This window comes from Perissodus microlepis, chromosome 23 (genome assembly GCF_051167445.1).
Source record: "Perissodus microlepis isolate ML-2025 ecotype Zambia chromosome 23, ASM5116744v1, whole genome shotgun sequence".
NCBI classification, from domain to species: Eukaryota; Metazoa; Chordata; class Actinopteri; order Cichliformes; family Cichlidae; genus Perissodus; species Perissodus microlepis.
In genome coordinates this window covers 22,824,985-22,837,163 of record NC_140482.1, presented here as the reverse complement: position 1 = coordinate 22,837,163, position 12,179 = coordinate 22,824,985, and the positions used below count along the sequence as shown (strand labels likewise).

Genomic DNA, 12,179 nt, shown 5'->3' with positions numbered 1-12,179 from the left:
TTCTTTTTTTTTTCTTCTTTCTTTTTTTCCTTTAAAAAAAGCTTCTGATGTATAGTTGAAGTGCTTGATCTAGTTAGTCACCACAGCTGCTGAGACACAACGCTTACAGCTTACATAGCAATGCTATGTTGGATCTGCTGAAAGGATGCTGATTAAGAGGCTAAATAGAAGAAAGCCCATGCAATGTTCAAACTGCAAAAAACCCATGGGCTACATCTCAGATGCTACAGACCTCATAATCAGAAAAACGACCAAGTGTTGAAACTTGTTCGATTTGGGTAAGAGAAGTAAGCAGACTGAATCCAGGTAGGTGCCAAAAATAGTGATCTTTATTTACACACTTGCGCAGAGTGTGGGAAGAAACTTGCAACAACAATCTTACAATCTTCCTCGAGCAGACCGCTCCCCATCCTTATATTACCCTGATGACATCACAGTTAGATCTTACTGGAAATGATAACAGTTCCAAAGTTCTCCTTATATAGACATCCGATACTACTTTAGAGACAAACAAGTTTGTGATATGTTGTGCAATTTTGTGAGACTGTGTGTCCAACCGAGAGACTGTCCTGAGACGACCTCCCTGTTCTTAATACGTGCGGGTGTGAACGTGCGTATTTTCCATGACTCTCTATGTGCATGTTGGTGTGGGCCTGAATATGTGTGTAAGTGAATGTAGAAGGCCCTACTGGACCCACAGCTTCGAGAGGTGTGAATACAATGATATGGATACCATTTGCAACAGCTTAAGCAGATAGAAAGAATGATAGAGAACAACAATAGACTAATTAAAGTGATGATAATATGCATACATTAATATTTTGCTCAGATTACCATAGATATAATTCAGAGATTATTCCGTCAACAGATTCGACAATGATGAATGATTGATCAATGATAGTTCTGATTATAAATTGTCACCATAAGAATACAAAATAAAATATCTCTTGTCCACACAAGTATGACTTGTTTGAAAGGATTTCCCAGTATAAGCCTCTTCTCGCTAAAAAGAACATGGCAGCTTGAATACTTGAATACTTATAGAATAATATCCTTTGAACATATGAGCCCAAAGTGGAGCTGTCACTGAGCTGACCATGAACTCCTCTGTATACCAACGTATTCTAGAGTCAAATGTGAGGACTTCTGTCTAGCAGCTAAAGCTTGGACCAAACTGGATGCCAAGCACAGCAGAAAATGTACAACAGAATGGCTGAAAAAGAAAAAGATAGAGGCCCAGTCGAAGTCCAAAAGTCAACCTGATTGAAATGCTGCCCAGGGACTTTAAGAGGGCTGTGCATAAATGAGTGCATACACACCTCTATGAAGCAAGAAGAGAGGGTCAAAATTCCCCCACAACCATGTGAGAAACTGATAAAGTCAAACATTGAATGATGAATTCGGTTTATTGCAGTTAAAGGGGGTTCCACGAGCTACTGAATCATAGAGCGTTTGCCACAGGACTGCAAAGAAATCTTTCTTTTTCACATGACTGTGACAATATAAACAGCTCCAGGAATACTGTCATGTTGAGATCGTTCAATGCCTACTTTAAAAAACAAACAAACAAACAAACAAAAAACAGTGGGTAAATGATGGAGCTGTGCCAATCAGCATATTTAATAAAAACAACAACAACAAGGAAGGCTCCTTAAGTAGAACACCTACTTCGCTCCTTAACTCCTGGTGTCTGATTGTATCTCTGGTGGAAGGGACTGTGACTTACCAAAGAGCCATGTGCTCAGACTGAGGAATGAAAATGGAGCAACCAGGGAAAACTTGAGCAGTCAGTGGACTTTCACACATGACACATTTGACTCTCACGAGAAGCCACTGTTTTTCTCTTAATTTCACATTATTTATTTTCTACTTTTTTCATTTTTAGCTTCTTTTGGTGTTTGGTTCCATTAGGCCTGTTACAAAATAAAACTTACGATAAGCCCAGTTCCACCTAAAGTAAGCCTAGCTCTTTATTCTAGGCATTTATAAATGATATATTGACAGTTCATTAATATTTAGTAACCATTTATCTATCTTAAATAAGTTGTTGATCATCACAAGGACAAGAAGATATAACTCACATAGGAGGCAGGACAGAACCAAATCCAGTTATGCTGACAGGTAACTACAATTTGGACACATTAGTGAGAAACATGAGAGGAAATAAACCAGGATGATTATTCTTGGAGCAATCACGAATCACTCCGTTTTATCAACCATCTCAAACAGTTTTGATTTAAAGGTGTGTGCATTAAGAATGATGAAGCCCACACACTTTTAGAAGCTTTTAAACTCTTTATTTTATTGAAGAGTAATCGAAAGTGCTTTTGTCTAGACACAATAAAAGGTGAAACTGTAACTAACACTGAGTAGGTTTTGTACATGCTCCACACAGCACACATGTGCAGACACTGTAGGTGTTCACCCATCAGCCATTTATGCTCACATTAAAAGATTTCCAGGCGTGTAGTAGTGGCACGTTGGCTGCTTGAGAGTTCAATATGACAGAGGAATAGCAAACAAATAGTACTCTGTGAGAAAAGGCACGTACAGGCACAAGAAGTGGTAACAGCACGACGTCTAACTGCAACATCCACAAGAAAAAAAAAACACGGTGACGGCACACTTCTCAGTGTCAGAGCTAACAGGGCAGCGGTGTATCATGGTCCCTGTGCCTCCCCGGCCAGCCCAGTGTGGCGACAAGTGCTTGTTGGTTTACTGTCTCTCTGCTCCCCTCGCCTTGCTCTCTCTCTCTCTCTCCTACCTGTCTGCCTGGGCGGAGCTCTGATTGGGCTCCCGCCCTTGGCCCACGCACCTGCAGCTGATCTCCGGTGATCTCCTGGCACTGCATTATCAAGTCTGTCAAGATATCATCATCATGTTGCAAAAAGACTTTTTAATGGAATTAACCAGTAAATACATGTAACACTCTCTGGTAACCATGGCAACAGGATAGGAACTCATTGCTTTCCACTGCTAAAGTATGATTTTGTGGTCATTTCATGTATTTCTGTGTCCTGAAACAGCTAGTGGGACAACAATGGCAGCCATTTCGACAATAACAAGGTAGAAATTATTAGTAAGCTACAGAACCCACCTCAACACAGTGGTTACAGCATTTCTCTGAGGCTTAAGGAATCAAAAATCACCCAGTGTATCCAGCTGGTAAAATGCTACTGGCTTTTCTTTGGTGACATGTTTGGCACTCTGATGCTGGAAATGTTTTAACACATTCTAAAACAGCCAAATGATTTCATGATATTGTTGGTCTTGAATTTCAGGATGCTGACTGGTCAAATCCTTCTCAGGGTGTCTAGGATATAAATTATGGAAGAGTTTGGACATTCAGAAGTAAGACTGGTACATCAAGAGGCCTTATGTCTTAGACACACTACAGGTATTGTTCATCCCATTGGTCTGAAGAATAGGGCTAGAACAGCTTTCTAATTTTAGCTGTCATTACAATCTGGAAATAGAGTAAGATCACCTGGCACCAAAGATCAGCCAGCAGCAGATGGACAGATTGGATTTGCTCTTAAAAATATCCTTCTTTTTCAACCAACTCTTTGTATTTAACCCCTGATGAGTCCTCAGACTCTTTGAATTCATTGACCTAAATACAAAATGTAATACTGCAATTTAAATGCATGCACTGGTTCTCTTTGCTCTGATTTCCAAAATATGTCACTTCTATCCAAGAAAATAAAGAACACACTACCTGAGGGTGGTCTTTCATCATTTCAAAAAATATATATAACACTTTTTGTAATAGTGTTATTTTTTAATCCTGACTAAAACCATCTGTTATGAAAATATATATTATTGTGTAATAGTCCAGAGGGGGAGGGCTTTACCTTATTGAATATTCTCTGGAAACTAAAGAGATGTGGCCAGAGGTAGAAGTTTGTTAATCCTGTGAGGTCTCAGTGATTATACTGATGCTTAGCGATTACAAAGTCATTTTGTTATTATCCCAATTCCCAAAAGTTACAGCAATCAGAATGCCTTTTGCTTCTCTCCAAAATATAGGGTCCTGACTGAGACCTCATAGAGTTAAACATACTGAGTACAATGAAAAGAAATTCACAGTTTCTGTCTTCCTGAGGGAGTGGAGTTACTTTTCCTTGATTCCTTATATTTCTGGAATAAATCTCTAAATAAATCTTTTGGGACTCTGGACTGAAAATGTAAAAGGTTCCTCCTCTGAAGAGAAACAGGTGTTCTCATCTGCCAAGTCCGGCTTCTTGGCAGCAGCCAGCTTCATGTCGTACCAGCAGTGTGAGTTTAACTTCGGAGCCAAGCCTTTCCGTCACCCACATATATATATATATATATATATATATATATATGTATACACACAATTTTTTTTAAATTCTTTTATATATATATATATATATATATATATATATATATATATATTTTTTTTTTTTTTTTTTTTTTTTAATTTTGTTTATTTTTTTTTTTTTCCTCCCCAGTCTGGGACACCCACTGAAATGTGCCAGACTCACATTCTGAAAGTGATGCAGAGTGTGATGCAAATATTCCCCTACAAGGCTGGCACATATAAGTACAACACAATGGAATAAGTTGATATCCTGGACATGAAGATTGCCATATTTACAGCTTTGTAACATATATGTGTAATATGCACCAGATGTTGCTTTAATGACACTGAAAGAGAAAACAGTAGGTTGAAAGTTAAACATACCCCGTAAATCAGACACCCTTCAACATCAGATTGCACTTTTTCCTGAGAAGACATACAACCCTGAATGAGAAGCTTTGGGGAAAAGCAGTGAGTGGTAATGTGACATTTATATTATTTTATTTACAGTTACGCTTCCTCAAGTTTGATGAACTCCATTACCCATAAATAGAGCTCAGTGTTAATCTCATCAGGAAATCCAGCTTTTGTGGATGACGTGCTTGCTTGTATTAATTTAGTCTTGATTTTTTTCCTCTTAACTATTGCTTTCTTTGATTTTAGCTCTAGCATAGTGCATGTGAAGCTTAGAATTTAGCCAAGTGTCTTTGAAATGATCAGTTTCAATACTGTGAGGGCCCAAATGTTGGTCATCGAAACATAATGTTCTTTATTGCATCAGTATTGTTGGTCCATAGTCTTTTAAATGGTTTCCAATACTAGATCAGCATTTTAGCAAGCTAAAAAAAAAGGCTCTTTGAGCCTGCAGATTTACTTCCTGTTGTTAAGTCAACCAGGTGCTCTTCTTCTTTGAAGCTTGAATGGTGTGGAACAGAACAGTATCACTTTCCAGTCAAACCAGCAGGTTACAGGAGATTTTACTTTGCATATTTTAAAAGTCTCTGCGTTAGACGCATTTTCTCAAAGTTTATGGATCTCCTTCCTGTGACTCAGCCACTGTTGTCAACAGCAACAGGCAGCAGAGGGACAGCCGCCTCACTCTTCGCAGAGTTGCCACCATCATTCTTCCTAGTTTGGTAGTTGGTTGTCTTCTTTTTCTCCTCCTTCTCTGCAGTATCTAAATTGGCCCTTGGGAGAGGTGGGAACTCCCTGCAGTATGGCGGCGGCAAGCATGGCACTAGATGCACCTCACCACTTTCATTTAAGAGCTGGACACAGGTGTAGAAGTCCTGCGGTGAGGGGCTGGTGCTGAAAGTGAGGTCTGGAGTGGGGATGGTGTTGGAAAGGCTGGGATGTTCCATCATGCTGTAGTCCGTCCGGGGCAGTGATACGATCTCTGGCATCGGCCACGGGGAAGGAATACTCAGAGGTGGGGTGAAGGCTTCAGTGGGTAAAGAGCAGTAAGGTGGCACACTCTGCATGTACGAGTTTGGGTTTAGAGCTGTGAGCTGATGGCGGGTGGACACTTCTGAGGGCGCCGGGTTGCAGGGAACTATTAAGGTGTCCCTCTCTGATTCCGAAGGGTTGTGTGCGTCGCTGCTGTGCTTCGGTGTGGTGAGATAGATGTCATCAGCGCTGACGTGGTCCCAGACTTCCTCACAGTAGCTTGGAGGCCTGTAGCTGTGGAAGTTACTGAAGTGGCGGTTGATTTCGTCCAAGTTCCCCTTCTGAGGATGGAGGTGGGGATGGGAGGAATAAATAAATAAAGAAAAAAATAATGAACCAATGAGAAATTAAGAGATGTAGAAGAAAATGGGAAAAGAAGAAGAATGATAAAGGAAATAATAGTAAGGCAAATTAAGAAATTAAGAGGAAGAGGATCAGGAAAGCAAAAGCATGAGAAATGAAAATTAAGAAAAGAGATGAGGAAAAATAGAATCAAAATGTAAATGGGAAATGAGAAAAGTGAACATGAGGGCAATTTTCAGTGAAAACAGCAAAAGAAGGAGAAACATGAGGATACAATAAGAAAAAGAGGGGGAGGGGAGATAAAAGCAAACAAATGGAGAGAAGGCAATAAAGGAGCAGAAGTACAAGGTCAGGACAAATGGCTAAAACACGACCCTGAAAGGAGGGATGCATGCACGCATTTTACCTTCAGGAGCAATGGGTCAATCCCGATGATCCGTGGCTTTGGAATGGGTGGCAGGAAGTACTCTTTTATTCTGAAGGTGAACGTAGACAGAGAGGAGGTTTGAACATGTCAGTACGCAAACAAAAACAACACATTCATCCTCCCACACTGTAATAGTGTGACCCTGAGAAGAGACAAAACCTATCGCCGTTCGCTCATTTGTCCACACTGAGGAGTGAAGCTAATCTTTATTTTTCACAGTGTGTTTCTGTGGAGCCTCTGAAAAGTTCTCATGGAAAATATTATTCTGAACCACTTTCTGCTTTAAATAGGAACTGTTGGTGTGTATTATGGGGCAGTGCAGATATGATAAATTATAGGGAAGAGAAGCTCAAACACGTGCCAAAATAGCCAAAATATCCTGATCACCTCCTGGTGGCTGTATGTAGTATAGCTCATAAGCCACACCCCCTCTATTTTGTGACTACACAGTCTACACTGTAGACTCTTTTGGAAGTTTGGTGGTCTGAAGCATTCAGGTGTATGTTAACACAATGCCAAGGAGGAAAGACATGGGCAATGACCTCGGAGATGCATTTGTTGTGGCCCATTAACCTGAAAATTTTTTTAGACCATTTTCAAGCTATGTCCATAATTTCTCTTGTGAAAAGGATTATTCAAAAAAGACTGATCAACAAGCTGGTTTGAAAGGGTTGCCAAGAGAAAACAACTTCTCTCTAAAAAGAACATTGCAACACAGCTTAAGTTTGCAGTGATGCATCTGAACAAACCAGAAGACATCCTTTGGGCAGAAGAGACCAAAGTAAAGATGTCTGATCATAATGCACAAAACAAACACAGTGTATCAGCACAAACAATTCATACCAGCTTACAGCATGGTGGTGGAGGGATCATGAGTTAGGCTTGTTTTGCAGCCACAAGTCAATGAGTTGACCATGAGGTGCTCTGTATATCAAAGTATTCTAGAGTCAAATTTGAGACCATCTGTCCAACAACTAAAGCTTGGCCCAAACTGTGTCATTAAACAGGACAATGATCCCAAGCACAGTAGAGAATCTACAGCAGACTGACTGTGGCTCAGTCAAAGTCCAGACTTTAACCTGATTGAAATGCTCTGGTGGGACTAGATTATTTTTAATATGTAGTGATATGTAAAACCTTGAAAAAGGGTGTACTTGCCTTTAATTGACACACATAAAATAGGCAGCTTCACGGCAGCACTAAGCTAGCACACACACATTGAATGAAGTCGGTATTCCAGCCATAAAATTTATTTAATCTTTTAAAAAAATGTAGCGTTATCTCTGAGCCTGCTCTTCCTGTGCGTCAGAATTGGATAGTTTAACAATTTAAGTTTAACAATTTCTCTGCAGCTGAACATTCTTTACAACTTTGAAGGTCTTCCTAAAAATGAATCAGTTCAGATGTAAAGAAAATTCTTATTGACAGCTACAAAAACAAGAAGCAGGGCAGCAGTTAGCGTCTTACTTCTACACCTGCAATATTAAACCCAAAAATCTAAATCAAATGATGTGTGTGTGTGTGTTTGTGTGTCCGGGCGCATGTGTATATGTGGCAAGACAAAGATAGAAACAGATGTGTATTTTTTCTCACCTCTTGCTTTGTAGAACAATACTGAAGGTGATAACAAGCAGAGCCACAACGCCAACTCCAGTCACCAGAATCAGCACCAGCAATTTACCTGCACAGGTAAAACACACCTTGAGTCACCGTCCCTCTCCTCCTCCCCTGCAGCTTTACTCCTTCAGTGACACATTTAATTGGGAAAAGGGATTTTTTTTTAACAGATTAAATCTTTTGTGGTGTTGTGGGTGGGCCTAAGGGGCTTGGACCCACCAATTTAACAAAGAGCCCATCAGGACTGCCTGTGAGAGAGATTTTCCTCGATTTCATGTTAAATGATTATAACAAATACAATTAAAAATAAAAAATGAAAAAAGACTGTCGTTTTCCAATCTTTGAAGATAACATTCATTAATTTATCATTCACACCAATCAGAACAGGCCATTTCACACGAGCTGATGCATGTTAAGCAAGCAGGAGTCATTCAGCAGAGAATCAAGAAACTTTCTTTAATTTTTTTTCTTTTGCATTGCATACTGCTGTGGATGCATATCTTGTGACATGGCATGATGCTTATTGAAGCAGCATGGCTCTCTCCTGCTGTTTAAAAGATATTTACACTAGCCTTAGGGGAAAAAACTAATTTTCCCTGAGATTGTTAATAAATAGGTCACATGTATTTTACACAGTAGCTTCTTTTCACAGTAGAACTACACAGAGCTGAAAATTTCTGCGTATTGTTCTCTTTGAAAGCAGAGGCAGTTTCTATTGAGAGAAGTTAATGAATTTAAATACAGTGAGCCTCTCGATTGATGAGAGTCAATGTAGCTTATCAAACAGTCTCTTTCTTCAGCTCTCTTTTACTGCGATCTGGCCTATATGATAGAAATAATTCAAATAAGACAGGATTTATTTAATTTCAGTTGGATTTCAGTGTCTAGCCATCCATCTATCCATCATCTATGGAGTAGTAGCACATCTAATCTGAATCCCTCCCAAATGACTGAAGTTCTCACCCGATCACTGAGGGAGAGGCTCTTTCAGTCACTGCCCACAGCTTGTGAGCTGGCTTATATTAGTATTTCTAATGTACAGCAAAAATAACAGTGATTGATTGGGTACTGCTTCCTTGATTGATACAGGCACATGTACCTGCTTGTAATAAATAGAAGTGGTAGCATTAAAAACATTAACTTCTGTAATGTGAATCCTCAGCTCAAATAGATCTGATCCATTCTGTCCAAATTCAGAATCCTGGCACTGCACTGAAAGAAATGCTGTTTCTATGTCTGAAAAACTGTCTTTTTTGGGGGGGGGGGGGGTTTCCATTTGTTTTTTTAAAACAACATTGCATGTAAAAGAAATATGCTTAATGTGCTTAAAAAAGCGTAGCATGTGTCTGCAGGATTAATGTCTAGTGTCAAGCTGTAGATGTTTGAATCCTTCCTCCTGTGCCACAGCACTACTGAGTTTGTGTTGAGAGCTTTTAACTGGATGGTGGTTTTTTTTAAGTTCTTGATGTCTTGTCATTGCCTGTACTAAATGCAATGTGATTTTATGCCGGCATTATAAAGCTTTAGTTAGGATCTACAATAAAAATAGGTGCTTAACTTTTTTGTACTTGCAATAAAATTTGTTCAAAATGAATCTCATGAGAAACCCACAAAATATAATTTAAAAATGCAGAAACATACTGTGTTCACTGCAATTAAAATGACAAAAAATGTAAAAATAAGAAACACTTGAAAGTCAAAACCAGAAGCATGTAAATCAGCACCATTACTCCGTCTGGCTGCTGATGTACCTGCAGACTGCCTCGGGGGGATGCTCATCAACAGCATGGTGCTCCAGTCACTCCACAGCTTGGAGTGCTGCGCACGGCAACGAACTCGGACCACGTAGTCATCCACCGGGAGTCCAAGCAGCTCCACCTGAGGCTCACGTAGAGGATACTTCACCTGCAAACAGACAACATGTTCTGTGACATGCAGACCATAATGAACTACTTTATACGTAAAACTCTGTCTAAAGAAGAGTAATGAACTCAGTGTAACGTGTATAACATTTTCTGCCACATTGTTTTACACAGAATTTTGTTAGCAAATTTTTTTTTAAGTTCTTGGTTTGTTTGTTTTGTATCTTGAGATTCTGTGTGCTCAATTTAGGGTCTCTCCTCTTTTTTCCTGACATTTTGTTGAAGTTTGCCATCCTCATCACATTTTTGTTTGAGCTTGTTTTCTCTAATGTCTATTAATTAAATTCTGTACAAGATTCAAAATATCATCTTTTATGTAGATGATGTACCCAACATCTTCCTCACACCCACAAGCTAGTTTCTCATTCACCTGAAACCAAAACTCCATTAAAACAAATGACTGTAATCTCACATGTGAATCAGTTGTCTGCACTTAAATTATTTTTAAAAGTAAAATAAAATAAAATAAAGGCAAATATCACCAATTTAATTCAGAAACACACCTCAGTGATTTAAAGATTTCTTTTCTTTCCTAAATAAATATCCAGAACTGTAAATGTAAAGATCTTCCCCCAAGAACTTTTTTTCTTTTCTTCCATTTGTATAAAAACTCATCTGTAGTTCATTATTACTTCTCTCTTTACCTTCCAGTTGGCTGGCTCGGTAATACGTCTGTACTGCAGCTCATAGACCAGCGTGATCCAACCGTACTGCACATGGGCAGGCACTGGGTAGGTCCAGGAGATCAGCGCATTGTGGCCCATTTCATCACCACCGACGTCTGTCAGGTTGTGGGTCAGGTTGACTGGTGTTTCCGTCTGAACTGTGAACAAAAAAAGGATCCAGAACATGGTAAACAATAGTGTATCAGAATTGTCAAAATTCTGGGTTCTCTTTTCTCTTAGACTTGGGTAGGAACTATTAGTACCCTACTTATCACAAAGCATATTGGGAGGCTTTGAGAGTACTATACAGGGATATAATATAAACACTACACTCTCTATATTTTAACATTAAAAAATGTCAAACTCACTATGTAGTGAGTCGTGAAAATGTATTGGAGTGTTCTCAGTAAAACTCTAATTGAAATTCGACATCAAAGGGTATTTGTCAGAGGGAAATTCACCCTCTGGCTGATTCATCTAAGGTGTGTTTGCTTCTTCTTAGGTGTGCAACATTTCAGTAATGAGTCATGAGAATAATTAGTTTCTAACACTGAAACTGTAACCTTTAACTTCCATTCCAGTGAAACCGCCTATCTGCAGCTGTTAGCTGAATCTCCTGCATGGCTGTGATAAGAGCGACGTCTCTGACCTCCCCTGACATCTGAGGCACACAAAAAAAGAGCACTACACTGCTGGTCACATGACGCTGCTTCACGCACGTGTTCAATGATAATGATGCCAAGCAGACCTCCAATCTGCAACCCCTCAAAACCAGCTCAGGAAGTGGACTGCTCTGGTCCAAATGTGCAGCATCTGGATAATAACAGACACTCAGTCCCCAATAAATGAGATTAGCATCTGGCAGAAGCCTCATGGTCATTACACGCAGAATCTCAATATAAGCAGGGTTTGAGGCTTTTAAAAAACTTCCCTCAATTAAGGAATGACCTTGTGAATCTTATATTTAAGTAAGAATGAATGGCTGCTAATAGACTCAATATGAAGTGAAACAAGATTCTAATTACATCAGGAGCTCACTCACATGGTTAACCTTGAAATGCTCCACAGCTAAATTACTTCAGTTCAGACTGAGCATACTGAGAGATTCTGAGGCTGGTTTTAACTTTATTATTAACTTTATTTATTAATAAATAATAACTATTTATTATTTATTTATTAACTTTATTATTATCTTATATTATTATTATTGTTATGTATTATCTTACAACGCTTCAGTAAGCGATAGGCAGGTTGCTTCTCTAAGACCATTGCTGATGTCTTTCCTTCTTGGCATTGAGTTACCGCACACCTGAATGTTCCTGACTAGCAAACTCCTAAAACTTTTATAGAGGTGCTCACACTTGCTGATGAAATGTAAAATATTTGAATTTAAAAAGGGTGAAATTTTATTTTACCATGACTGCATATTTGATTAAGTATTATGATTTGTTTCTGTCATAAATACCTTTTAAAAA

At 39.1% G+C, this 12,179-nt stretch overlaps 1 protein-coding gene across 1 annotated transcript in view; it reads right to left on the bottom strand.

Annotated features, from left to right (window-relative positions):
• Positions 1-4,444: 4,444 nt before the first annotated feature.
• crfa4 (cytokine receptor family, class I receptor 4) overlaps positions 4,445-12,179 on the bottom strand; it is a 56,680-nt gene continuing 48,945 nt past the window's right edge. The window contains exons 5-9 of the mRNA XM_084922597.1: positions 10,684-10,862; positions 9,869-10,022; positions 8,094-8,181; positions 6,480-6,549; positions 4,445-6,051 (exon numbers count right to left, since the gene is read on the bottom strand). Of these exons, the coding sequence (XP_084778723.1) occupies positions 5,374-6,051; positions 6,480-6,549; positions 8,094-8,181; positions 9,869-10,022; positions 10,684-10,862 (1,169 nt within the window). The 3' untranslated portion in view covers positions 4,445-5,373. The remainder of the gene's footprint in view (positions 6,052-6,479; positions 6,550-8,093; positions 8,182-9,868; positions 10,023-10,683; positions 10,863-12,179) is intronic.